Source organism: Diceros bicornis, chromosome 24 (genome assembly GCF_020826845.1).
Source record: "Diceros bicornis minor isolate mBicDic1 chromosome 24, mDicBic1.mat.cur, whole genome shotgun sequence".
Taxonomy (NCBI): domain Eukaryota; kingdom Metazoa; phylum Chordata; class Mammalia; order Perissodactyla; family Rhinocerotidae; genus Diceros; species Diceros bicornis.
This window is the reverse complement of record NC_080763.1, coordinates 45116890-45144011: the sequence shown is the minus strand read 5'-3', so window position 1 is coordinate 45144011 and position 27122 is coordinate 45116890. Positions and strand designations below refer to the sequence as shown.

Here is a 27122-nt window from a genome sequence, read left to right as displayed (position 1 = left end):
GCCTTTCCATAAGAAGGTCAGGGAAGGGGCATATAGGAGAAGGAGCGTGGTAAGAAATAAAAGCTTCAGCTTTGAAAAGAAAGTCTAGATATTATTACTATCACTATAGTTATTATCTTTGTCAACCAACTAGGCCAAAGAATCCTCACTCTGAGTTCCCACCTAAGCACATGCACCATCCTTGGCCATCACACCTTGTCACACAGCACCCAAAGACCCAGAAAAGCTGGGCCACATGGTCTGTGAGCCAAGCTCTGTAAACAGCAGGGGCCAGAAATGTACATAGACAGCTATGACCACACGAGGCTGCAGCCCTCCATTTCCACCAACGGGGGCTGCACGGAGTTAGTGCTGCTTCTCCTTCGCCCACATCTGAACGCCCCAGATGCCCACCACAGAACAGGACATGCCAATGAGGAGAGGAAGGAGTAGCGAGTGACCACTGATGAGATGCCAGGTGCCACACTGGGCCCTTGGATCCTCTCCACAACTCTGTAAGTGGGACTTATGACCCTGTTTTACAAATAAGGACACTGAAGCTTACAGAAGATAACCACACTTAACAAGACCAAAAGGGAAAGAACCAGTATTATTTGCGTTCTTATCACATACCAGGCATGATACGCTAAGTGCTTTATAAACATTTCAAATTTAATCTTCATAACAACCCCAGGAAGTAGGGTTTATTATCCCAAGGCCACAGGTGGCAGAGCAAAGACTTAATATAAGATATACCTTGGGCCAGCCCCATGGCTTAGTGGTTAAGTGCATGTGCTCCGCTGCCGGTGGCCCGGGTTCGGATCCCTGGCGCGCACCGATGCACCTCTTCTCCGGCATGCTGGGGCCGCATCCCACATGCAGCAGCTGGAGGGATGTGCAGCTGTGACATGCAACTATCTACTAGGGCTTTGGGGGGAAAAAATAAATAAATAAATAAAATCTTAAAAAAAAAAAAAAAAAGATATAGCTGCCCTAAACTAGTGCTTTTTTCACTACAGCAAATTGCTTCCCACCGAGGGAGGGTAGGATGGAATTTACCGATACTGACAGGATTTAATCAAAAGCATCACAATTATCTGGCAGCAAGAGGCCGTCGCTGGTGGACAGAGATGGGTGGTAGAGAGGCTGTCTGTGTACTACGTGAGCTCTAAAGGCTAAACTATGGATCAATGTGCACAGCACATCATGGAGTAGCACACTGCAGTGACAAAGAATTGACTACGGAGACACCCAATTCCAGGGATGAATCCCTCACACACAATGTTGAGGGAAAGAAACCAGGCACAAACGTCCACACTGCATGAGTCTATTTACATGAAATTCAAACACGGCAAAACTGCTCTGTCATCGTAGAAGTTGACATCCTAGTTGTCCCGGGGGAGGGAGCGAGAGGGATATGGTCTCCATCAGGACCTGGCGGGGGGACCTGGCATACGCACGTGTAAAAGCTCATCGAGCTGCACACTTCAGTCCTGTGCATGGCAGTGTGGGTAGGTTACACCTCAGGTGAAGAAAAAGCTTAACTCGCAGTGGGCCCAGGACCTCCCCTCCATGAAAGGTCATGCCTATAGAAGCAGGAAGTTGGGCTACGGCCAAGAAACTGGGATGGGCAACTGCTACTCCTGATGCAAGCTAGAAATCAGCCACTCTCGCATTGTGAGCACACACCCCAAACCAGCTGGGGACCCCCCACTCTCACCCCGACAAAGATATCCATTCAACCCAAAGGAGACATAGGAGGTCTGGGTTCTGGATCTCAGTTACTAACTGACACCAGTAAGTTATTTCCACATAATGGGTCACAGTTTTCTTATTTGAAAATGAAAGTGGATTAACCGATTTCCTTGTGATTTTATGGTGAATTTAATAAAGTAACTAGAAGTTTTTATTTAATTTACGCAGTTGCTCTGAAAAAGCTAGTCATCTGATTAAACTAAAACCTTTTTTTTTTTGCCCCTCAATGTATCCATATGTACAGATAAAATAAAGATTAACTCGCACATCCTAGGGCAGGTGAGGTAGTTCAGATGGGAAACTTGACACTCGACTCACTGTCCTGTGAAGCTCAAGGCTCTTGGGTGGAAAAAAGACAGCTGAATAAACACTGGGTGCCTACCATGTTTCAGGCCCTGTGCTTGTCACTCAATACCGCTGTGGTGGGGCAGCTTCCTCACCACACAGCCCAGTTCTCCGCAGAAAAACTGCAAACCTTGGAGCCTTTCCACGGCGGGAAAGCACCCTACAAGTCCCCACTCGTTCTGTGTACGACCTATGGGAAGCATCCTCAAAACGTGTTCTGTATTTACTTAAAAAAATTCTCCGAGGGTTTAAATTGGGTCCCAAAGCTCCAACATATCAGGCACAGCAGACATTTAAAAGCTCCCTCCAGGTTGTAAGAACCATGTCTCCCCACTTCCCACTCCAGTTCTGGCAGCAGCAGCAGCAATGAGAGTAATAATACTCACAAATACTAATACTGGGTGATTACTATTTGCAGGCAGCCTGCTAAACATTTTACATTCTCGCTCATGTAAACACAAAAATAATCCCACACCACCCCCATTTTATAGATAAGGAAATTGCAGCACAGAAAAATGAAGTAACTTGTCCAAGAGTTCCTCAGCTAGAAAGTGACAGAACCAGGACTCAAACCGAGCAGTGTGACTCCAAGCTCAGTTCTTATTTACCGTGCTCTACCAAGGTCAGATCTCTAGCAAAGAGCAAGACCATATCCATGGCCATCAAGACACCCGTGCCCTGGAAAGCCTCTGTCCTCCGTCTGAAGCTGACACTGCACATTTCCAATAAAAGCCACGTGTACTTTTGCTTCTTTGCTTAACTGCCCTGCTTAGAAACTTTTGCTAGCACCAATACCCCACCCCTGCACTGTCTACACCAAATAGCAAGCCCACCCAAATTCTTCCAGGTAGGAGCCTTCCACTGTGCAATCCCCACCACCCTTCCAATTCCATTTCCAACCTCTCTCCTATCTGTACTCTAGGCCCCAGACACACTGCAGTAGACTCCTTCCTGGCACATGCCGAGCCTTCATGTCCACAGCTGTTTGCATTTGCTGTTCCCTCTGCCTGGAATGCCCACTCCCACCTCTGCCTTGTGAACTCTTCACCCTTCAAAACTCCAGCTCAAATGTCACCAGCCCCGAGAAGCCTCCCTTGGCAGCCCAGATGGGCAGGAACTTACTTCCCTTTCTGCATTCCCTAAGTACCCTGCTGGTGCCTTATTAGAGTGATGATCACAACACATTATAATTAGCAGCTTATGAATCTACTCCGAAATACTAAGTGTCTTGAGGGGAAGGACTCCATCTATTCATTTCTTATCTATTCTGCCTAGCCAGTTTCTTACACTCAGTAATTATTTAGTAAAAGTTTATTAAACATATGAATGAATAATTTAATAATTGAATAAACTGTCCCTTGTTCCCTCTCATCTCTGCTAAATATGTGTTCTAGAATACGAAGTAGGATGAAAAATGTAAAACATATCTGGATATATAGCTCTAGGGACACATCAGTAGAAATCTGTATCTCACAAACGGCAAAAAGATGTAAAACGTGATTCTCTCCTCCTTCAAATTGTTAATGTCTCTCTGAAGCGAGAGGCAGGCAGCAGGCTTCTCTGAGAACCCCTGTAACATCAGCTCCACGCAGTCGTGGGCTAGAACACCCTGAGAGCCAGAGTTATGGGAGGGCAGAGGGAGAACGCAGAGGATCTCGGCACCAGGCCAAGACAAAGCCCCGCTTACCTCCTTCTTGGGAATTCATGATGTTCAGGGCAAACAGCATGGCATTGGAGAACGTGGTTGCCTCTTCCTTACTTGCAAAGTTTAAGCCGTAGACCTGGCGGGCATCTCGCCACTGGTGGAAGGTTGGTGTTGCCTGATTGTACTTCAGCCCTTTCACGATTGAATAATTGATCACAACCTGGAGGGGAAAGAGAGAAACACATGTAAATAAATAAAAGGTAAGTGAGCTGGAGGGAGCTGCTATGGGGCAAGGATACTGTGTCCCCTGCAGCTATAAGAGGACACGGAGATGAGGATGGGGTCAGAAGAAGGGGAAAGCATGACCAGGGGTCTTTTCAACATGATCCATAGAACAGTGAGGGTTTGAAAAACCAGTTATTTCACCTAACTAATAATGTTGTGTAGTCACAACCTCCAGATGAGAGACCTGAGCTGGGAGTCAGGTTCCCTGGGTCGTGGTCCTGGTCCTGCCTCCCAGTTGTGTCACCCAAGGTGGTCACTGCACTTCTCTGGGGCTCAGTTTCTCCAATTATAAAATGGGGATAATAATCCTGGCTCTACCGACCTCACAGGGTTACTGCAGAGGTCACATTGTGACACATATCTAATGTAGATTTCTAGACACAAAGATCCTTAAGGGCAAGAGTCTTTCCTGATTCATAACTATGCCTCCCATGGCCTTCTGCGTAGTGTCTAGTACCTAGAATGCATTAACAAATGGGTTATTAGCTAAAAGGATAACTTGGAAAAGTTAAGGTGTCACAGATATACAGTGTTATTAATATCTTCATTATTAATCAATCAGTAAACATCAACGGACTGTCAGGAGCAATGCCAGACCCAGCAGGGAAAGATACAGGGAAGACTAAGACAGAATGTAGACACTCAGGTGCTTACAAGCAGTCAGGGGATTCCATACCAGGTCCACCTGACCTCTAAACTTTGCTCTTTCAGACACTTAACGGAGAATTATTTCAAAGTTCTTCAAGACTACACTTAGTATGTGGGGCACAGTGACAGCAGTGGGAGGCCTAGAGCCATTATTCTGTGTCCCTATCCCCTCTGCTTGGAGTCACATGATCTAACATCAGGGAACTTATTAGTCATCAGTTTTCTTAACTGTAAAATGGGGAAGAATGTGATATGGCTATGGTATGGCACCCTCACAGTGTGTTGTAAGGATTAAATTATGCATGTGAAAGCACCTAACACAGCTGCTGGCACACAGCAGGTTGTCAACAAGTGTTAACTGAGAAATATTAAGGTCCCTAAATATGAAAGTATGCAAGCAGAGTCTGGATGAAGCTAAATGGCCTGCTGTTAGTGATGCGATGGAAGGAACTTTGCTTTAGGAGAGGTACAAGACGATTTCTCAGATCTCCTCTGGCTTTGAGGCTCCAGGGTTTTGTGATCTGAAGTCGGAGATAACTCTGTCCACTGTCCCTGGTCAGGAAGGTTAGCTCAGGAAGAGATTCAGAGATACAAAGGGACATGGCCAAGACACTCTGCTAGTTGGGTGGGGCACTAAGATGAGAGCTCTGATGTATTACTCTCCTTTACTGCTCCGTACTGCTGTGCTGTTGGATAAAAGAAGGCCAGAGGACAGCAAATATGGGCAATATCCAGAACAGCTTTTATCCAGGTCTTAGCCAGGCAGAAGGTGGGTTTGAGTTGTTCTATAGTGAAGAGAGAGAGAACAAGCAAGAAAGAGAATGTGTGTGCTAAATCAGCTAAAGAAACACAACTGTTTCATAACTTAGTTGTTACATACTGACACACAGAAATTTTGACCAACATCTATACCCAGGTTCCTGGGGTGGTTCTCTCTCTAGGTGTAGCTCTAAATCGTCAGAAAAAGGGCTGGAAGTTTTGTGGCATATATGCACGATAAGACACATAGTGACCTGTGGTTCAACAGCTCTTAAGATTAGAGGACACATTAACAGTGGTGTAGTGACTGGAGTGAGGGATAACACCCTGTTCTTTTCTGCCGTGGTAAGTCCATACCAGAAGTTCTGTGTTCAGGTGTTTTTGTTTTTGGTACTTTGCTTTTAGTGGATATTAACAAACTGGAGCAAGCCAGAGGGAAATGTTTTAAACAGAAGAAGGTCTGGGAACCACGTTCTGTCAAAAATGGTTGAGGATACCGAAGCAAGATAAAAGAAGACTCTTTAGTGTATCATGACCACTGTCTCCAGGTACTGGAGGGGATGTTCAGGGGAAATGAGATTTAGAATCCTATGATTTGAAATCTCTGGTTGGCTATGTTCTTGGAGGGAGACTTAAGGTACGTGGGAATTGGGGGAGGCTGATGCCTAGCCAGAATATGGAAACAGTGTGGCCAAAATAATCAGTGAAAGGAACTCAAAGAGACCATAGAGAATATCTAACTCAATCTTCTTTTTACAGTTGGGAAAACTGAGGCCCAGGGAGAATGAGTGACCTGTTCAAGTTACACAGTAAGTTAATGGTAGAAATGAAGTTAGAAGCCAAGTCTGTAGCCTAGGACTTTGTGCTGCTTCTGATCGCCAGTATAATGAGTTAAAATCTTTCTTCTGATAATTCCCAATCTGGTCCTAGCTCTAACCTCTGGAGCCTCATAAATCAATTGTCTACTTGTGGAGATTTTCAGATATTAGATTGGGAGAGTGTGAGGGAGCCATTCTAGAGGACACATTCCTGTTCTAGAAGTTCTCTGGGTTCTTTGCTGCACACTGCTGGTCTCTCATCTGACTGCAGAAATGGGACTGCCATTTCTGTTCTGTCTATACCTAGAGTACAGGGATTGCTCACCAAGTCCTGCCGCCTGCTAGCTAGACACAGCCCACAACAGTCTAGACTGCTCTGAAGACAACTATGGTGCTAGGTACAAGGAACAAGCAGTGGGCTTTGAGTCAAACAGTTCTAGGTTAAAAATCTCGCTTTATTACTCTGCAGTTGAATAATTTTGGACAAGTTACTGACATTAGCTTCTTCATAGGTAAAATGAAGGTAGGTAAATAATGTTGCACTGAATATCCTTGTGCATATATCCATGTGAACACGTATTTCTACAGGATACATTTCTATAAGCAGAACTGCTGGACCAACGGACACGACCATCTAAAAATTTACATTCACTATTTGAAAAGGTACTGCTAAGTGCCCTCTAAAAAAGGAGAGTCACGCAGTGTGTTTTGGATGTCTGTGCAGGTAACACATAGCCGATATGTCATTTGACCATCTGTTGAGAGGTAGCCAGCATTCATTAACTGTCAGACAGACCTCTCGGCTGATAGTTAAAATCTCTGCACCTACCTAATGGTTCCATCCCTTTGTTTACTCTGCTTAGAACGTGTACATGACTGCAAGCTCCCTTTGGGGTGTGGATCAGCTTCATTTAATGCCCCTCTCCCAATGCTCCTCCCCAGAGAGGACCATGTTTCTGACTCTTATCACCAGTTACAGTCACCACTTTCTGACTCTTATCAGTTACTTTTGCCTGTTCTTGAACTACATGGAAATGGATTCATATGGTATGTACTGTCTTGTTTCTGGTTTCTTTCATTCAACATCATGGCTATGAGATTTATCCATGCTATTGCATTTGTAAGTGTTTAATTATTTTTGATTGCTACATAACATTCCATTTTTTGATATACCACAAATAACTTATCCATTCTCCTGTTGATAGACATTTGCGTAGTTTCAGTTGGCTGTTATGAATAAAACTGCTAGGAATATTTTCATACATGTATTTTAGCGGACACAGGCTCTCACTTCTCTTGGCTATATACCCAGCAGTGGGTTATAGGGTAGGTGTGTACTGATTTTCAGTAGGTTCTGTCAAACTGTTTTTCAAAGAGGCTGTATCAATTTACTGCTCCACCAGCAATACATAGGAGCTCCAGTTGCTCTGCATCGTCACCAACATTTAGTATTATCAGTCTTTTTAATTGTAGCCTTTCTGGTGTGTGTGTAGAACTGCCTCATTGTGGTTTCATCTGTTCATCATTCCCTGATGAACAATGATGCAGAGCATCTTTCACATGCTTACTGGCCATTTCTTCTGTTCCACTGCTCTTTTGTGAAATTCCTTTTACAGTCTTTTTGCCTATTTTTAAAAGAGGTTGTCTTTTTCTTATTGATTTGTAGGAGTTCTGTATATATTCTTCATATGAGTTCTTTGTCATATATACACCTATATATATACACATACACGTATGCAGTGAATATCTTCTCCCAGTCTGCAGCTTGCCTTTTCACTCTCCTAATGGCGTCTTTTTAATAAAGAAAACTTCTTAACTTTAAAGACGACCAACTCAATTTTTTCTTTTATAGTTAATGCTTTTTGTGTCCTATTCAATGTCATGAAGATATTTTTCCCCCAATATAATGAAGATATTTTCCTTTAGAAATTTTACTGATTTACTTTTCATATTTAGGGTGATGATCTATCTTAAATTAATTTTGGGGTATGGTGTGAACTAGGGGTAAAGATTTTTTTTCATATTGATGTCTGATTATTCTGGCATCATTTGTTGAAAGGCCATCTTTTCCTCAGTGAATGCAACAGTGCCTTTGTCATAAATCAAGTGACCATACTATGTATGGGTCTATCGAGACTCTTTTTTCAGAGAACCAAAAACGTTTTGCTTTTCTCTATTGTATATCTCCTTTCTATGTCATTAGATTTTAGTTTTTGTCTTTATTTTTTCCTTATTACTTTTGTTGGGTTTAATTCGCTTTTGTTTTTTCTAACTTCTTGAAATAGAAACTTAGATCACTGATTTTCAGTCATTCTTTTCCTAAAATATGCATTTATAGCTATAAATTTCCCTATAAGTACTGCTTTAGCTGCATCCCACAAATTTTGCTACATTGCATTTTCATAATTGTTCCATTCAAAATATTTTCTAATTTACATTGTGATTTTTTTTTTTTTTTTGGTCCCATGGCTCATTTAGTAGTGTACTGCCTAATTTCCAAACATTTGGAGATTTTCTAGTTATCCTTCTGTTACTGATTTCTGGCTTAATTCCTCTGTGGTCAAACAAAATACTCTGTATGGTTTTAATCCTTTTTAATTTGTTGAGACTGGCTTTATGGCCTAGCATATGGTCTATTTTGGTAAACGTTCAATGTACACTTGAGAACACTGTATACTTTATGGGTTTTGGCTATAGTTTCTATATATGTAAATTAGGTCAAGTTGGTTAATAATGCTATCCAAATTTTCTACGTCTTTACTTATTTCTGCTTGTTCAGTCAGTTTCTTGGAGCTTTGATTAGAATCTCCAACTACGCTTCTGGATTTGTCTACTTCTCCCTTTAGATCTGTTCATTTTTGCTTTATATATTTTGAAGATATATTATTAGATGCATACAAATTTAGGAATGTTATGTATTCCTTTTCAATTGATCCTTTTATCATTAAAGAGGTCCTTTTTCATCTTTAGTAATACTTCTTCCCTAAAGTCTATTTTGTATAATATTAATATAGCTACACTAGTTTCTTTTGGTTAGTATTAGTAAGATTTATCTTTTTCCACTCTGTTACTTTCAATCTGTGCCTTTATCAGCTTTATTTTAAAAATAATTCTCCAAGCTTTGGTAGGACTAATCTGGACAATTGCTGAAGGATAACCTTATTTTAAAAGGTCACACTTTTTGTATAGGAGCCCACAATGACAATGTCTGCATATGTTTTATTTTGGGGAGTGTAGAAATAAGTGGGAGTGCTGTTGCTGTTCTTTTAAAGGAAGGCCTTGCAACTCCAAATACTGTTCAACATGTTTCTGAGGCTTCTGAGTGAAAATAGTCAAGAGTCCTTTACAGAAAAAGAACACTGATGGTGGAGAACTGTCTTCCTGATCCACTTATTCATCTGGATCTAAAAACCACAGAATCTACGGGGTTGGCAAAGGCCTTTGAGGTCTCATCTCATCCAAATCTCTACCCAATGATGGAATGTCCCTCCCAGAATTCTTAGCAAATGGCCAGCTAGCTCATGGGCTCACAAAGCAATACATTCCATCTTTCGACAGTATGCTTGTAAGAAAGTTTTTCCTTTTATTGATTTCAAATCTTCTTCATTATAGTATTCATGCAGTATTCCTAGTTCTGTTCTCTGGAATACAGAGAAAAAGTGAGATTTTGCCTCTACATGGCAGCCCTTCAGAGATTTGAAAAGTGTGGCCATGCCCCCTTCCGTTTTTCTCTTCCCCAAGTAAATATCTCATTATTCCTTCAATTATTCTACTTATTACACTGCTTTCAGACCTCTCACCAGTTTGTATGCCCTCCTCCTTACAGATTCCAGTTTGCGACCCTCGCATTTGGTCCCAATATTCTTGGTGAAGTACGACCAGTGCAGAACAGAGCAGGACTATCGTCTCCCTCCTTCTGGACCTCTACTTCTATTAATTCAGCCTGAGAACTCACTAATATTTCTGGTGGCCATAACTCCTTCTCAACTAAAAATCTTTTGTTTTTTTCATCTTCAGTGTGAGATCAGCTTAGATCTTGGCTAATGATACTATAACTTACCAGTCCTTTTCTCCAGAAATGATCACTTGGTTCTATATCCACCTATTTAGCAAAAAGGGATGATAATTCTTGTACCGTTATCCTCATGGGATTATTGGAGACTGAAATAATAAACATGAAAAGTGCTCCATAGCCATAAAGAGCATTAAACATGTAACATATCCCTATTTGGTTCTAAAATCAGGAATCGCTGTCTCTCAAAATATTTGACCTCGTAATCCATACTGACTGGAAAACAGACCTGTGAAAATCAATCTTTTCTCCTGAGGTCCATCAAAGTTATTATGGACCAGGTTTCCTGTCACTTTCTCTAATGCCTGGGTTTACTAAGAATCTCTCCACGTTCCTAGCTAACATTCCCCATCATTTGGGGAGAGAGTCTCAATCGCATTCTAGGAGCCTGTTTCTTGAACATGCAATTCCAAGTGGAAGGCTGTCTTGATAACTTCTCTGTCAGACTCTAGGAGATCTTTAGGTTAGAGTCAACACAGCCTCTTTGAATTTATCCAGGAGATCATTGAGGACTGCTGCTAGTCCCTCCCGGCATGGGGAAAAGGTTTCCTCCCAAATGAGCCCCAACTTGTGGTTTCCTCTGAAGGAGCAGTGAGGTGTTGAGGTCCCTAAGAACAAGGTGTTTGTTGGTTTCAGGGAATCCAGTTTTCCAGTCCCATGCCCTCTCCAGCACACCATGCTATCTTCCTAGTGTGCCCCTGAGGGCAACCAAGAGGCATGAAGGGAATGGAAAACTTGTCATAATAAAAGCAATCACTTAGGGAACAGCCACTATGATTCAGGAACTGAACTAGGTAATGAACCTTATGTCAAAGGTGAGTACCAGGGTGGTCCTGCCACACCAGCCCCTACCCATGGTATTATGGAAATGTGTGAGATGTTTTGGGTTGTCACCATAATTGGGGCTAAGGGTGCTATACATCCTGTAATGTATACCACAGTGTGCCTCTAAAAGGCAGGACTAGAATCAATGAACTGGAAGAACAGGGAAGCAGCGTCTAGAAGGTTTCTAGGAAATCTTTCCTACCAGTAAGGCTCATCAACAAGGGAAAGAGATGCCCTTGAAGGTACCAAGAGTTCCAGGTTAGACAGACTACTTCTTATCAGGGGTCCAGAAGTGGGGATGTTGTTTTTAGCCACAAGAATCTGAAACTTAACAGAGCTATTTTGGCCAAAGCAGAAACCCATTTAATAGGCAACACACTAAAAATAGAGTCCTAAGTTTCCGTTCTCTCTTTTTAAATGCTAGCATGCTGATTCCTGCAGAGACAGCAGCTAACCTGCTGGTCAACTTAGCCAAGGCTTGACCAACAAAGGATGCCAGAAGATGCTATTTAGATAGAGTTTTTCATAAATGCTGAAACTACAGATCTGTTAACTTTACTGCTAAAAATGTCCTTGTCAATCTCTAAAAGAAGAGAGCTGGAGGGAGAAGACTGAAGTACTAACCAAAGTCACTGTGGTTAAGTACACAACCCCTTTCTCTACGTCTCTATTTTAGTCCATGTCACACCAGACTACTTGGTCTTGGTTATGTGGGCACGACTATTCGTGGATTTACCTTGTATTTGCACAGGTACTTACCACGTACACTCAACAATCATCTTACCTGATTTGCCCAGGATGTACTATTAGGGAGAGAAATGATCCCAGGTTCTTCAAATCATCTTGATATTCCTTCCAAAGTAAGACTTAGGGGGTTGATGAACCAAAAATCTTCACAGCCATATTACTTATGGATATGTAGGTACAGAATAATACTAACACATTTGTACAATATATTTTTCAAAGCTGTTTCACATCTATTATTCGATTCTAATACAACAATAAGACAGTGAGATAGGCAGGGTGTGGATTACTGATGTGAATCTAGAAGACAGACGTGAAAAATGAAGTTCAGAAAAGATAGTTTGCTCAAGGTCTCATACCTCAGAGCATGAGAATATGGAGTCAGAATTTGAACCCAGATCCTCTGACTCCAAATCTTGACCTTATTATTTTCTGATCTCTTTTCACCATACTTGCGTGTGTGTGGCAGAGGTTCATAGGTATAATCTGTTACTCCAGCACTCACCTGCTGATCCTGAAGCTTGACTCCAACCACTCTGAAGGTGTTGCTAGCAGTGTTGTGGTAGATGGTGATTCGGCTGAATCCCTGCTGGCCAGGTTTGATTGGTACCCATTTCTTACTGGTGTCATCGTAGACCATCACGGAAGCCCGGGCTTGGCAGATACTCTGTTCACTGCAGAGCAAGAGAAAACAAGCGTCAGCCTCAGCTACAAGGGATGGAAGCTGGCTTTGCTCTTTTCTGAAACAGAGACTAATTGCTACTTGACACAAAGAAACTTTCTAAGTGCCAGAGCTCCCAACTGTCTATGGAAGGGCTGCTCTGTGATGTGACGAGTTTTCATTCTCCAAAGACCTTGGGGAGTGAAGAAGAGGTTCTGTGCCAAAAATTTTCGATAGCATGAAAAAGACTCACAATTTTGCTTTCAGGGGAAAAGGCACTTGAATGAGAAAGGAACCACAATTACAATTTGCCAACTGTCTACAGTATTCTAGGCACTGCGTTGAAGAAGACAATGCATTAAAGCACCTAAGCTCCACATCTTAGGAAGTAGCTATTTATTACCCCCATTTTGGAGAGGAGGAAAGAGCAGCTCAGAGACTTGGAAAGAATTATACAAATTCACAGAGGTACTCAGGGGTTAAATTTGGGATTTCCAACCAGTTCTGTCTGACTCTAGAGTACATGACATAGATAATATTCTTCACAACATCCAAGAAAATGCCCAATTTATGATATTATGATAGGGTAGCATCATACAAGCTATGTTGACAATAAAATGATTATTGGGTGATCTTCTAGAGAACAGTGTGATGGACATCAAAATAAATAGATGGCTGCACCTCACTTTGCTGAAGACATCTACCTAGCAAGTTCATCTGTTCAGACTATGACAGAAAACCAGGGGGGAAGCAAAAGAAGTCCCTGTAGAGAGAAAAGAGTCACCACTAAAATCAGTGCACTACAACTCCTGCCACTGTATTTAGAGGATGTCTCTCAGAGCCCACTGGCCTCTCCACGTACATACAAGCCTAATAACCTTGAACGTTTACTTTCTCAGTGTCTAGCATATTAGCATTGCCAAACTAAAACGGTAAGATGTGGTTGTTGAAGGCAGGCACACCAACAGCAGTAAGGGGCAGCCATTATCAGAAAGGGAGGCATTTAAACACAACTGGCGAATTAGAAACAAAAAGTTGAAGCCCAACAATGTGGGGCCAATTAATATAGTAGCAGACGTGTATACAATAATGGATAATCATAACGATGAGACCAGCAGTCAAGAAAAAGTCACATTATGTTCATTTTACCATATTTAAAAGGCAGGGAAACAAAATATTTGAAAAAGATCCCTATCCCCAGCCACAGTAGTCTCTGGGTGACAAAACAGTGGTTTTTAGGAGATTAGCCCTCATTGACTTAGAAACCTCAACCCAGCCTATGTAGTCAGCCTATGTAGTCAGTTTCTACGAGTCTAGAGGGCTGAGCTTCCTCGGGACCCAGCTCCCCGATGACTCAGGGATGGTGGATATCCAGTGTACAGATTATTACACTCTTCACGAGAATTTTGTGTACATTGCATATACAAGCCTTTCCACACATAGTCCCTCACCTACTTTGCACAAATCCCTATGAACATTTTACGACTGTCCAGCCAACGACTGAACGTGCCAGTGCTGGGTCTGAAACCCACTCTGAATGCCTATGCTGCTGGGTCTCGATCTTGCGGCCGACCCCTCAGCTCTGCTCTGGGGTTTAGGAGGCTAGGGTACGCTTGACATCAGCCATCCAAGCCTGTGTCGAGGGCTCTGTCTGTGGACAGATGGCTCAGGAGTGAATCATAAGGGTTTTGTTGTACAACTGTGTGGCACCTTTTTTTCCATAATTCATCATTCATTCAACAAATATTAAAGGGGAAATCAGTGATGATCAAAATAGGCGTGAGTCTTCTCAGAAGATAGTCATATTATACTGGCAGGGAGAAAAAAGAAAAAAAAAAAACAAAACAGTACTATGCTTTGCCTTCTCGGAGTTTTGGAGCTTGAAACCACATATCCTCTAAGAGAATATGCTTAGGAGGAGTTGTTCTTCTAGCTAAGTCTTTGGCGCCCTGTCCTCAGAGAGTCACGTAGACCTTGATTCAAATCACAGTTCCATCCCAATATACACCAACTACAAATCAAGCTATGGGCTAAGTCGCATCACTTACTGCTATTGCTACTCAGTTGCTAACTGTGACAGTGGACAAGTAGGTGTGTGCTCCAGAGACTGTCTCAGGAGCCAGAGGAGAGCCTGAGATACAGCATGGTATTAGTTAAGAAACATGGACTTTATTAGGTCAGAGGGATCTGAGCTGAAATCCCAGTTTTACCACCTGCTGGCATATGACCACAGAAGGATGATTCTGCGGGAGCAAATCCAAGAAGGTACTGTGTGAGAGGACAATGCTTTCTAGAATCCTGTGTGGCAGCCATGGAAGTGTGCCCTTCAGATCTCCTTCAAGAGAGCCTGTTACGAGAGCAGAGCTGACCAACGGCCCCAGCTGCCACATCTCTGGATGCCCACTGCGTGTGCAAACAGGCCGTGCTTCTCCGGGGCTGCTCTCCACCAAGGACTGAATATGGCAGGGCTACCAGTGCCAGCCCATTCTTTCTGGATGGGGGCTCTTCCATGGGGGAAACCTCTGCTTGGGGCCCCCTCACCAGCCTGTGCGCTGCAGTCTGAGACACTTCCTACTCAGTCCTTCCTGCCCTCTCTCCTTTCGCAGACAGCAGACCTGCATCACGGCCCGAGGCTCTCCCTGCCAGCTCCTGCTCCCTCTATCCTTCACTGATGTTCCTGATAAACCTCTTGCACTCTAACCCTCCACAAAGTCTCGGAGTCTGCTTCTTGGAAGACTCAAAGTGGCATACTCTGAGATAGTGCAGGTTCCCTGAGGGCAAGGGCATGCTTGTCTCATTCTCCACTGTGCCTCCAGAACCTGGCACACAGCAGGTGCCTAAGAAATGCTCACTGTAGAATCTCAGGGCTGAAAAGAAGCCTCGAGAGGACCTAATCCCCTCTCATGTCCAACACGGCATGCCTTCTAAAGCAGCCCTAAGTGCACACTAAGCCTCTGAACGAAAACTGCCAGTGACGGGAACTTACTGCTCTCCAAAGCAGCCCATTTTGTTGTGAAATGGTTTTATTTTTCAGGCAATCCCTCCTTGTTCTGAGTGACATTCCACTCCTGCCCTCCGGAGTTTTAAAGGCGTTTTGTACAGCCCATGACAGTCCAGTGGACAACGGAAGGAACATCTTGGTCCTTCCATCCATTATTTACACGACAAAGCTATAAGCCTCCTTGCCATCCCAGGCACTCTCCTCTAGTGAGTCCCGATTTGTCACATTTTCTCTTAGTGTCCAGGTCCTATGACTGGGTATGATACTTTCATCTCAGTCCGACAAGCACAGAGGACATTTAGCGAGGAGATGAATGTGACAGTTCCTGCCCTCAGTGAGCTCACAGTTACTCAGGAAATGAGACAAATGGCTACACACCTTACTTTGCCTGAAGGGGTTGGGGGAACCAGGGGAGACTTTCTGAAGAAAATGCTGTGTAGGCTTAAAGATGAAGAGCTTTCAGCCCCCGGCGAATTCAGGAAGGGGATGTGGGATTCCAGGCAGGGGAGGCAACAGCCCACAGAGGCTGTGAGGCAAGAACAGCGTGCTAGGCCAGGAAGTGCAAGCACAAAGGGGCTGAAGTGTACCCGGGATGCCACCACCTTAGGGCTGTTCGGACAGAGACGATAGAAATAAAGTACCCACCACTGTAGGTGCTTAAACACCAGTAACTATGCTTCTTATTGTAATTACAGCCACAGGTTCCTTTTTTGGTTGTTGTTTTTAACACTTCAGGTTCAAACTGAACTTGTGGTTAACCAAAAAACCCTGTTTTTTTTTTCCTATTTGAATAGCACTTGTCTGTCTCTGCTTATTTTATTATCACTAACAAAACCTAAATGCAAGAAAATATTCATTTATTCTACTTAAGATTCATTTATTCTACTTAAGATTCTTGCTTATTGTCCCTTTGGGATTTTTGTTTTGTTTTAATAAAATCTTGATAGCCATCCAGTCTAGACGTTGCCCCCGAGCTCCATATATTCAACTGTCTCCTCAACATCTTCACTTGGATGAATATGCAAACTCTGTACTACACACATACCCATAGACATCACAAACTCCATTTGTCTAAATCAGTTATCATTTGAGGAACGTTAATTTGATAGACAAATATTTTTTTTTAAATATTCTTTACAGAATGAATGAATGAACTATTTTTTTGAACACACACATACGGAATTTTCTTTACTAAGTGAAAAAAGACTTCCTACTCCCTTGCAACAGGCCCCACACAATTTGTGCCCGTGGAGACATGGCCTCAGAGCTCCCCACCGTGCTCTGGCTCTGAGGAACACCAAACCACACGGAGCTGGAGCGGAAAGCCGAGGTGGAGTCTCACGAGGGCTTCATTTCTGACAGGCTGCCTTTATATGATCAAAACAACCAGTTGATTAGTGGGGGGAAATCTGTCAAAATACACTGTTTGGTGTGTTCTACATGGTGCTGAACTAGCAGGTTGATGGATTTTTTTCCCCTGGGACCTTACAGGCTGCTCTGAGCAGTAGGTACAACCAGTTTCTCTCCCAGGAGAAGGTTCTTTTAGAAAAAGCAGTCCAATTCCACTGTCATTTGGGGGTTTTGTACAGGTATTTGTGGGCACTGTAGAAAATTCAAGCCTGTAATTTCCCTCCCTGTGGCATGTGAGACATAAACTAAACAAAATTTTGGACTGCCCTTTTGTCAGGAGCTTAGAGGAGAAAGATTGTGTGACTCTGGGCCTCAGTTTCCTCATCTGTACAAAGCTAGTCTGACCTCAGGGGTCCCTGAGACAGCAGTGAGTACTCACTGAGCTCTGCCCATGAGCCCAGTCCCGAGCAAGGCAGAGTCTATGTCTTCTCACTGGTTCAGCAGTTAAGTCTTTTAGACCATACATCAGAGACCACTATTGAATATCTGTTGAAATCTCTCACTTAAAAAGAAAAAAGCAAAACACACCCCAAACTTTCTGCATACAACTGTGAAACCTAATTATGGATCTCCCTGGACCTGACATAAGATACCACTGATGTGTTTGGAGAGAGACCTAATACACAGGGAAAAAAAAAACCTGTGGCACACCCCACAGTGAAGGCAGCCTGAGGTCAGTCACAGTCTCTCGCTCTGTAGAATCCTCTGGACAAGCACAGGCTCCATGCCCCACCAGCTGTTGGACTCCGGCTCCACGACTCCCTACATGGCCGGGAATAAGGTTTCTGAACTTCTCGAGGGCTAACACAGCCACGCTCTTTCCTGTGCACAGTCAACTTGGAATCCCTTCCCACCCTACACATATCTGTCAGGCCTTTACTATAACAACTTGAAGGACAGAGTATAAATTCATAAAGGCCAGAAGGATGTAAAGCCAGAAAGGGAACAGAGAGGAACAGGGCTAACCACAAGAGGCTTGCTGGAAAACTGAGTTCAGGGTTGCGCTTGAAAAAAGTATAGCACCTAGACCTGTAAGCCAAGAGACCGGCTCCTGCAGCACTCTCCTCATTTCTGCCTCTTGGCACAGCACTCATCAGTTTGTCCTGCTTCTCAACGTCTAGTATCTGTCTGCCCTACTAGACTGTGTGCTCCTTGAAGGCGGGGACTCTGTTGTTTTCCCCTTTGTAAACCCAGTCCTTTGTATGCTGTAGACACTAATAATTGTTTGTGGAATAAATGACTCTCTAACTGGAAACAGCGCATTTATAATTGTGTGCCCATGGGAACATTCCATTTACAATTCTACTTCATTTATTCTCGGAGAGAGTAGCTGCCAAATAAAAGCATCTGTTACAGATTAGCGTCAGCGTTCTCTGTCTCACGACAGCCTGGGATCCCGGAGCCAGGAAAGCTCTGAGGGTGGCCTACCGTGCAGAGTGAGGTTGCTGCCTCTGAAGGCACCTCGGCTCCAGGCCAGGCCAGGCCTGCGAAATGTGGGCTGCCCTTCTCGTCTCCTCTGGAGGGTCAGGCTAGGAGCCACATTTCTCTGTTGCTTTAATCTCTTACTGGAAAGATGAGGATCAACGCCTCCCTCTCTCCCCCCAGCACTGGCACAGTGGTCCTGTTCAGCCCAATGCCCTGACTTGGTCACTGCCTTCAGACAGAATAACTCATCCCACTGTCTGATCTCATCTCCCAGCAGGACCAAGAACCCAGGTTGCCTGGGACTAAGGGGTTTCCTGGGAGGTAGGACATTCAGCACTAAAACCAGAATAGTCCCAGGCAGGCCGGAGTGAGTGGCCACCCAACTGGGAGCCCCTTTCTCTCTCCCCACAGTAACTATCCCAGGGGTAAGCACCTAATCAACACCCACTGAACGGGAGTTTCGCTGATGTCAGTTGATACGAGCTGCCACCCCCAGCTCTTTTCTCTTCCCTCCAGCTGCCTGTCTGCTTGTTCCTCTCTTTCCTCACCACTCGCTCCCTCTCCAAGCCCCACCGGAGCCTGGCTCTGTCCCTAATACACACTCGAACACTCCAGACAAGGTTACTGACTTGCCTCTCCCCAACTCCAGCGGGTGCTTCTCAGCGCTCAGATCACTTGATCTCTCTTATTGAACTCAATACTGCTGACTACACGCTCATTTTGAAAATCTCTCCTAATTGACTCCAGTCTTTATCTTCCCCTGGCTCTCCGTTTCTCTCTCTGGTGATTCCTTTTCAGCCTCCTTGATAGGTTTTGCTCTGCTCACCACTTACATCATGGGTTCTTACGCTGGGGTCCACAGAAAGGCTTAAAGAGCCTAAGAATCCCCTGACACGATGTACAAAAGTGAGTGTGCAAGCTTCTTCTCAAGTAGGCTTTCACCATGTTCTCAATGGGTCTTGCTCCAAAACAGACTTTAAAACCACCTTAAATTTTGATGTTCCCCACTGTGAACTACTTAGAATTTCTTTTCTTTCACTCTATGCCCATGGTTCTCAAAATTGTGTACATCGTACGAATCAGGTGAGGTGTTTATTAAAACACAAATTCTCAGATCCCTCTTTAAGAGATTCTGATTCAGTAAGTCTCAGGTGGGGCCTGGGTCTCTGTATTTTAACACACATTCTTGCTGATTCTGATGCAAAGGGTCCATGAAGTAAATTCGAGAAATACTAACTTTCAAATCTCTTCATGGGCTCTTTCACCCATGGCTGGGGTTTACGTGATCACCAACATACTGACAAACGCCACGGTGCTAAATCTCTGATCCTAACCTTTGTTCTAAGCTATGGAGCCACACTCCCACCTGGACACACCTCAGAGACCTCCAAACTCAACATGCTCGCAACAGAAAGCGGTCCTTGCACCATTCCCCACTGCAGGGAACAGCAGCACACCTACCCAGTCTCCCACGTCTGAAATCGGAAAGTCATTCCAGACACCTCTTTTTGCCTCACCGTCTACGGCTGTCATCTCTTGTACTTCTTAAACATTTTTCAGATCTGTTCCTTTCTCTCCCTCCTTGTTGCCATGTCCTAGCCCTTGTCATTTGTCACCTAGACCACCACAATAGGCTCCTGCCTATTCTGCCTGCCTCTGGGTTCAAGTTTCATGCCCCCCAACTCATTTTTCACCATAGTCATCAGAAAGATCTTTATAAAATGCAAATCTGATTGTGCCTTTCTCTCACTGGGAGTTCTGCCACTAACCAGCTATATGATCTCAGACAAATACTGAGCTTCTCTGTTCCTCAGTGTCCTCATCTGAATCTTATCTTTCCTTATCTTCTTCATGGAGTTGTGGTGAGAACTGTAAGATTTAATATGTCACACCTGGAGCCATACCTGGCACCCGACAGCGCTGAAGAACGTGAGTCATTACTATCACAGGACACAAAGCCAGCTCCTTACAGGCATCTGGGGCCCTTCACATCCTGGTCCTCACCTACCTGTTCACAGCTGACCCACTAACTCTGGGCTCAGCTTGGTGGAAACACTCAGGGACCCTAACAGACCCTGCTCCCTGTGGCCTCTCTGCTCTAGCTCACGCTGTTCCCTCTGCCTGAGATGCTTTTTCCAGCCCAGCTTACCAGTAATTCCTACTCATCCTGAAGACTTCAGATATATGTCCCTCCTTTAGAAAGCCCTCCTTGAAGCCCCAGCCTGAGCAACACGGTCCTCTGAGCCTTGTTAGCATATCCCATGCCTTAGCACCATAACTGGTCCCACCACAGGGTACTGCAACAATTATCTACTTTAGGCCCCTCTGCTGGGCATGAGCACCACCAGGGCAAGGACCATTTCCTCAAGACAGGCTTCCTTCCCTTCGGCTGATCAAAGGCTTGGTCCACAGTTCCCTTCCCACCTGTTTATCTTTGGAGGTCCAAGACAATAGGGCAGATTCTTTGCTGGTCCCAGGAAACCTCCCTCCTTGCTCTCTAGGAACTGATGCTGCCCACACCCTGCCTGGTGCAAATTAGTGAGGAAGGGAGGTCTGTCTGCACAGTCCAACCAGCAGCCTGGTGGTAAAGCCAGGTCAGACAGCAAAAGCACCCTCCTGACATTTGGGCCAATTAAAATGACTTTCTGGTATTTCTCAAGAAATTAAAGAAGAAAGATGTTTCCTCTGCCTAAGATACATTCTCCTTCCGACAACCACAGGTTTGCATTTTACCTCTTCTCAAGCTCAGGTCAAGTCATTGCCTTCAGAAAACATCTCTCCACTCATTCCCATTCACTTAATAGCTACTAAAAGGAGGGTGCTCTGCTAGGCTCTGGGAATGAAAGTGACATGCTCTGCCCTTAAGGAGATTACCACTTGCAGGAAAAATAGACAAAGATAGCTACACAATGGGTACACAATGGTGCTGGGGTTCTGTAGAAGTAATTCTCATCTGTAAAACAGAGCTAACTGAAGTATTTTTCCATGGTGATTAACTGAGACAAGATATATGAAGGTGCCCAGTATCCAGTGCATTCTGTGTGCCTAAAACATGTGCCTCTGCCCCTCAGCTGCACTTCAAGGCCCTGTGTGCCTCTGACCACTTTCAAGCTTTTGTGATAGCTATTTAGAGCTTATCTTCCTCCTGAGACTGTGAGCCTCTTGAGGGCAGGCTCAGGTCTGAGTCATCAGATCACTCCCTGACCTTCCTTGGTGTAGCATGGAACCCCCATCTTAGCAGGCGTGGGCTCAGTAGCTGGCAAGGGAATTAATAACTAAGCGAGGGAACAGTGGGAGGGCAGAGAGAAGTGGCTATAAATAAATGTTCCCCAAACCAAGAAGAAACAGAGCCAGACTCTGAGGCAGTTTGTAAAGTCTTGACTTGTTTACTTTCAACATACAAGCAATGAAAGTGAACTTAAAAAGTGGGCTGAGAATCATCTGGAAGGCTGCCTCTCAGCTGGGAGTAGAGCAGCTGACACTGAGAAGCAAGGGCTACAAAAACCTATCTGGGTGCTCCAGGACAGAGCGAGCTCGAGTTTACCTCCCGAGTACCAAGGAGAGGAACAATGGAGACAAGGACACAGGGTCCTCTCCTTTGCCAAATTCCAATCTCTCTCTGAAGCACATCTCCTGCTAGTTCAGTAGACCCCTGAAGGTCAAAGACTATGATTTCATGGGATGCTCAAAACAACCATTACAAAGTAGTAATTACATTTATCCCTTTACATTAAGTGACTTTTTCGGAGTCACACAGGGAGTGAGAAACACCACTTCGCTGGGATCCTGTCTTCTTCCTCCTTTCTCTGGAGGCCTCTCCTGCGGCTTCCTGGGCCTCACTCCCTCAGTGTCCTCTGCTCACATTTTGAACTCCACCTTCCACTCACAAACACACTCCACTCCTCTCTCCCTCAGCCCGTCACGGCTTCTCTCCAGGTCCTAGGTCACAGAGTTCAGGCCCTCTCACCACTCCGCTCCAGTTGCTCTCTCTGCGGTCACCAGCGGCCTTCTGCTCACTAGAGATGATAGGCTTGCCCTTGTTCTCATCCTCTTAGTCCCCTTTTTGACACCCTTCCATTGGCTCTTGTGACAGCACTAGCTTGGTTCTTCTCTGGACTGTCCCATTTCTGGTCACTGTCTTCCTCAAGGTGGACAGGGCCAGAGAGAGAGAAAGTCAGAGAAAGTCTGATTGGCTGGTGCCAGTCAGGGACCAGAGATGTACCAGAAACACAGTGCAGGAACATCTAATTTACACTGTCACTCACAGAGGCAGTGTTAGGAAGTTAAGGGAGCACGAGATCAGAGTCTGAGCAACGCCCAGGCCTGGCTCCGTCATTTGCTAGCCACGGGACCTCAGGAAAGGCAGTGCATGCTGTGCAAAATGAGGGTAACGATCTTTCTTGACTAGCTGTTAAGTTTGTTGGAGCTCGAATAAACCGGAGCACAGTTTACTAAACATGACTAGCACCCAAGCTACCATCTTGAATAAGTAAAATCTTGGTTCAAATAATAGCACATCTGCACGAGGCGAGACTTAAGGTGTAATCAGTATGAAGTGCCTTCTGTGTCCACATGCAGAGTCGTTATTACCTCTTAGTCTTTTAACTTTTAACCTCTAAGTAGAAAATCAAGGTGGTGGGTTCCTCAGTATGGCCTGGAGAATCACCTCGGGGGTCCAGGTAGGATGGGTGCTGTCGGGCCCTGTCTTTGTGGAGCGCCTCAGGGCTGAGGCTTGTCCACTGGAAGGGAGGCCTCCCTGTGGGGCATCTACTCCTCCAGGTCTCAGGTCCTGCTTTGCCCCTGTACTCTCCTTGTCAGCTCCAGCCAGAGTGATCCCCTACCGCCACTGGAAAGACTCAGCTTAACTTTTCTTCATACCACTTCCTGTACTTGCCACTATATTGAAGGTCTGTTTATTTTCTCTCTCTCCCATGAGGCAGGTTTTTTTGGGGTTTGTTTGTTTTAAAAATATTGTTCATCTCTGTAGCCCAGTAACTGGGACCTAGTGATTGCTCAATAAATATTTCTGAATAAATGCTTGCTTTTGAGTTTGCCTAGTTTTGCCAGGGATCGTATTTCTCAACCTTCAAGGATTCTGTTGGGTGGTGGGGTGGGCGGGGCGAGAGACGACGGGACCCATGACTCACCTGAGATCTGGCCACTCCTGCCTTCTCTCTCTCTCTTCCTGCATTCATTTAAAAAACAAACCAAGAAAACACCTCATTTACTGAGTATTGACTATGCACCAAATATATTCCCATGCCTAGTACTTAAAAGAAACTCAACTCTCTGTTGAATAAAAGACGTAGTCTCTGTCCTAAAATGGAAGGCACACATGTACAGACAGTCCACAAGGCTATGAGTGGCGCACCCAGGTGTGTACAAAGTGCCACCGGTGCAAGAGGAGGGCACGCTTCATCCTGCCAGGGAGGGAGTGGACCATTTCAGGCAGAGCGAATAGAGTCAGCACAGAGAGGAGAGCATAGCCTCCTCAAATATCACCCTGGGCCTCCCGGCACCTCTCAACATGCATTCAAGAGGAATGAGGAAACCCACACCACAGAAGTCGTCACCATGTCCCAATTCAGTGATTGAGAAACAGAGAGACTGGGAATCACAGCCTTGTTAGAGCTGAGAAACATTCAGAAGCAATTTTTTTAGATGGAGGAAACAGGCCTGCAGAAGGAAGTAAGTTTCCCAATGTCCCACGGCTAATAGGGGGGAAGGGCTGGGACCAGAGTACAAATCTTACTTTCTGCTGTACAAGAGGGCTTTTCTGCTTTACTTAGTAAAGCATTTTTACCACATGTGATTTTTCCTTTTCCATATCATTTTTTTCCAAACCACTTGAAAGTAAACTGCAGATACCACGATACTTCAATCCTAAGGTTTTTAGCATACATTTCTTCAAAATAAGGACATTTTAGTATATAACTTAAATACCGTGATTACATCTAAGAAAACTAATAATTTATTAATAATTTACTAATAAATCTAATACAGAGCCCATATTAAAAGTTACCCAATTTTCCCCCAAATTTTTTGGCTTTTATGGATCCAGGATCCACCCAGGCACTACATCTGGTTGGGCTGTCTGCTTATTCTCTTTTAAGCTAGAACATTAGGCCATTTTTTGTTTCTCACTGATATTGATTTTTTTGTGTGAAGGGTTCAAGTCAATTGTCTTGCAGGCTGTCCCCATTCTGGATTGTTTCCTGGTGATTAAATTCAGAGTAAACAGCAAGAACACTGCCTAGGTGATCGTTGGTACTTATTCTATCACATCTCATCAGGCAGCACATCAAGTTAATTGGCTACTCTGAGAGGCATTTCCCCCTTGGTAATTAGCAAAGCATCTATAGTGTGATTTTTTTTTCTTAATAGGAACAGGCTTGAAACAGGTTTAATGTTGTCTTCTAAACTTAAAATGTTTATTCTGAAATCTTTCATGCCTGTGAGAAGTAGGTTCCTGTGATCCCACCACTTGGTCTAGGAAATGTGAGGTCACCTCATAAAGCTGTTTAGTTCAAGAGAAGCCCCCACATCCTCTTCCAGATCCCAGTGCCCTCCTCTCTACCAGTGGGAGCCACCATCTTGAACTGGGTGCTTACCAGTTCTATGCACACATTTCTTCTTTTTTTTTTTTTGTGAGGAAGATTGGCCCTGAGCTAACATCTGTTGCCAATCTTCCTCTATTTTGTATGTGGGACGCCGCCACAGCATGGCTTGCTGAACGGCGTGCAGGTCCATGCCCGGGATCCGAACCTGTGAACCCTGGGCCACTGAAGTGGAGCACACAAACTTTACTACTACACCAGTGGGCCAGCCCTATGCACGCTTTTTGAAGTGCAGTCATATAACTGAATATTTTACAGAAGTGGTTCTCAAAACTTTGTCTCAGAACCCCTTTATATCTATAAAAATTATTGAGGATGTCAAAAAGCTTCTGTTTATGTAGGTTAAGTCTACCCCAATTTACCATATTTGAAATGAAAACTGAGAATTTTTTAAAACACAAGAATACACAAGAGCACATTTCATTTCTTGTCACAGTGACAATATCAACACACATCAGGTAGCCTCTGGAAAATTCCACTGTACACTTGTGAGATAAGAGTGAAAAGGGCAAATAATGTCTCAGTATTATTATAAATATAGTTTTGACTCATGACCCCTAAAAGGGTAGGTCTCCTGACCACATTTTGAGAACTGCTGCATTACAGCAATGAAAACAGTAAATTAGATCTGCATATATTAACATGCAGAAACTCAAGTGGTGACTGTTTGAGCCCCATTTTGTGAGGGCTAGAATTAAAGAAATGAAGCCTAAATTCAGTGTTAACCCCAGACATCCTCTCTTCTGTCCACATTGGCTGGGAGGATCAGACAGCCACGTCACGTGCAATCAAGACGTTTGCCTTTTCTCCACTCTAGTGCCACCGCCCCAGATGCTTGGACAGCTGGTTTCCACTTCTCTGTGAAGTCTACTGGAATCTGGAAAAAACACTCCAACCAACTGTTGAGAGAGTCTGATATTCTTAGACTGAACCTGTCTCACACCATTTCCCACACTTTCTTTCAAGGCAGCCAACATAGCCATTTCCTTAGGGAGCCATCTGATAGGCCACAGGGACATTCGGGCTCCTCTAACCTCAAAAACATTTACATTCTGATATATAGTGTGTCCCCAGAGTCTGTGACTTTGATCATTTGTGGCAGTGGAACGGGTTCCAACACAGCCTTAGGACAGCAGTAGAGACCTGCTGGGCGGAGGACTGGGGCTGTATGCTCATCTCTGAGAGTAAATCAATAGCCTGGGAATGAGACCTGGCTAAGCCCCAGCTAACATCCCTGATTAAATCATCTGCATACTTAGCAATTCGACTCTGCTCAATACACATCTGAGTAAGTGCACATCATTTACTAGGCACAGGGACAGACAGAAATGAGTGATACTGTGTCCTGACCTTGAAGAGCTCTAGGCTAGAGAGGAGATGGTGAAGAACAGATGATTGACAGAGATAAGCATGAGGCGCTATAGGACAGAGGTCTCTGTCTTTCCCGGTATCAACAGTGTGAATCAGAGACTGCAAAGGATAACAGAGATTAGGAGGCCTTGCTTCTAACCTTGATTCTGCAATTTTGGGCAAGTTCCTTCAGCTTTTGAAAACACAAGAGACCTGGCTTCAAATCTCAACTCTGCCAAGTGATACCAGTGTGACCTAGAACGAGTAAACCTAACTTTGCTGCCTTGTTTTCTATCTATAACACCTCAGAGGATGAGGATGAAATACCACATATATAATATAATTAGCATAATGCTCGGTATGTAACACTCAAAAAATTGGCAGCTGTTGTTATTTTTCTCAAGCATTTTCTGCCCCAGGACACCTGAGGAACACAACATGCTCTCATGAGAATAACCTAGAATCATTATGTTTCCCAACGGGAGGCACACTGGATTTTTTGGAATAGAAGAAGACAGAGAAGATTCAAGAAGCTCGCCAAATGACTTGGCCAAATGACACGGCCCTGGGGAAGAGTAACTGGACAGCATGCTCTCCGAGGGCTTGTTCAGTTGTAAGCTTCTGGAACTCTCTGACTCGCCTGTGAGGACAAGATGTCAAAGGAAATACCAGCTGCTCTTAGAGACTGTCTTCCAAACCCCGCTGCAGAGGCAAAGGCTGGGGATGGGGGGACTATGGGACGGACCCAGGCTGTGGGAGACTTCTTACATCTTCACATATTCA

At 44.3% G+C, this 27122-nt stretch overlaps 1 protein-coding gene across 6 annotated transcripts in view; it reads right to left on the bottom strand.

Annotated features, from left to right (window-relative positions):
* The window catches only part of EVL (Enah/Vasp-like), a 160775-nt gene that overhangs the window by 52402 nt on the left and 81251 nt on the right, over positions 1-27122 (bottom strand). For all 6 annotated transcript variants that reach the window (XM_058567686.1, XM_058567689.1, XM_058567690.1 and 3 more), the window contains 2 exons: positions 12381-12549; positions 3767-3944 (listed from right to left, as the gene is read on the bottom strand). In XM_058567686.1, the coding sequence (XP_058423669.1) occupies positions 3767-3944; positions 12381-12549 (347 nt within the window). The remainder of the gene's footprint in view (positions 1-3766; positions 3945-12380; positions 12550-27122) is intronic.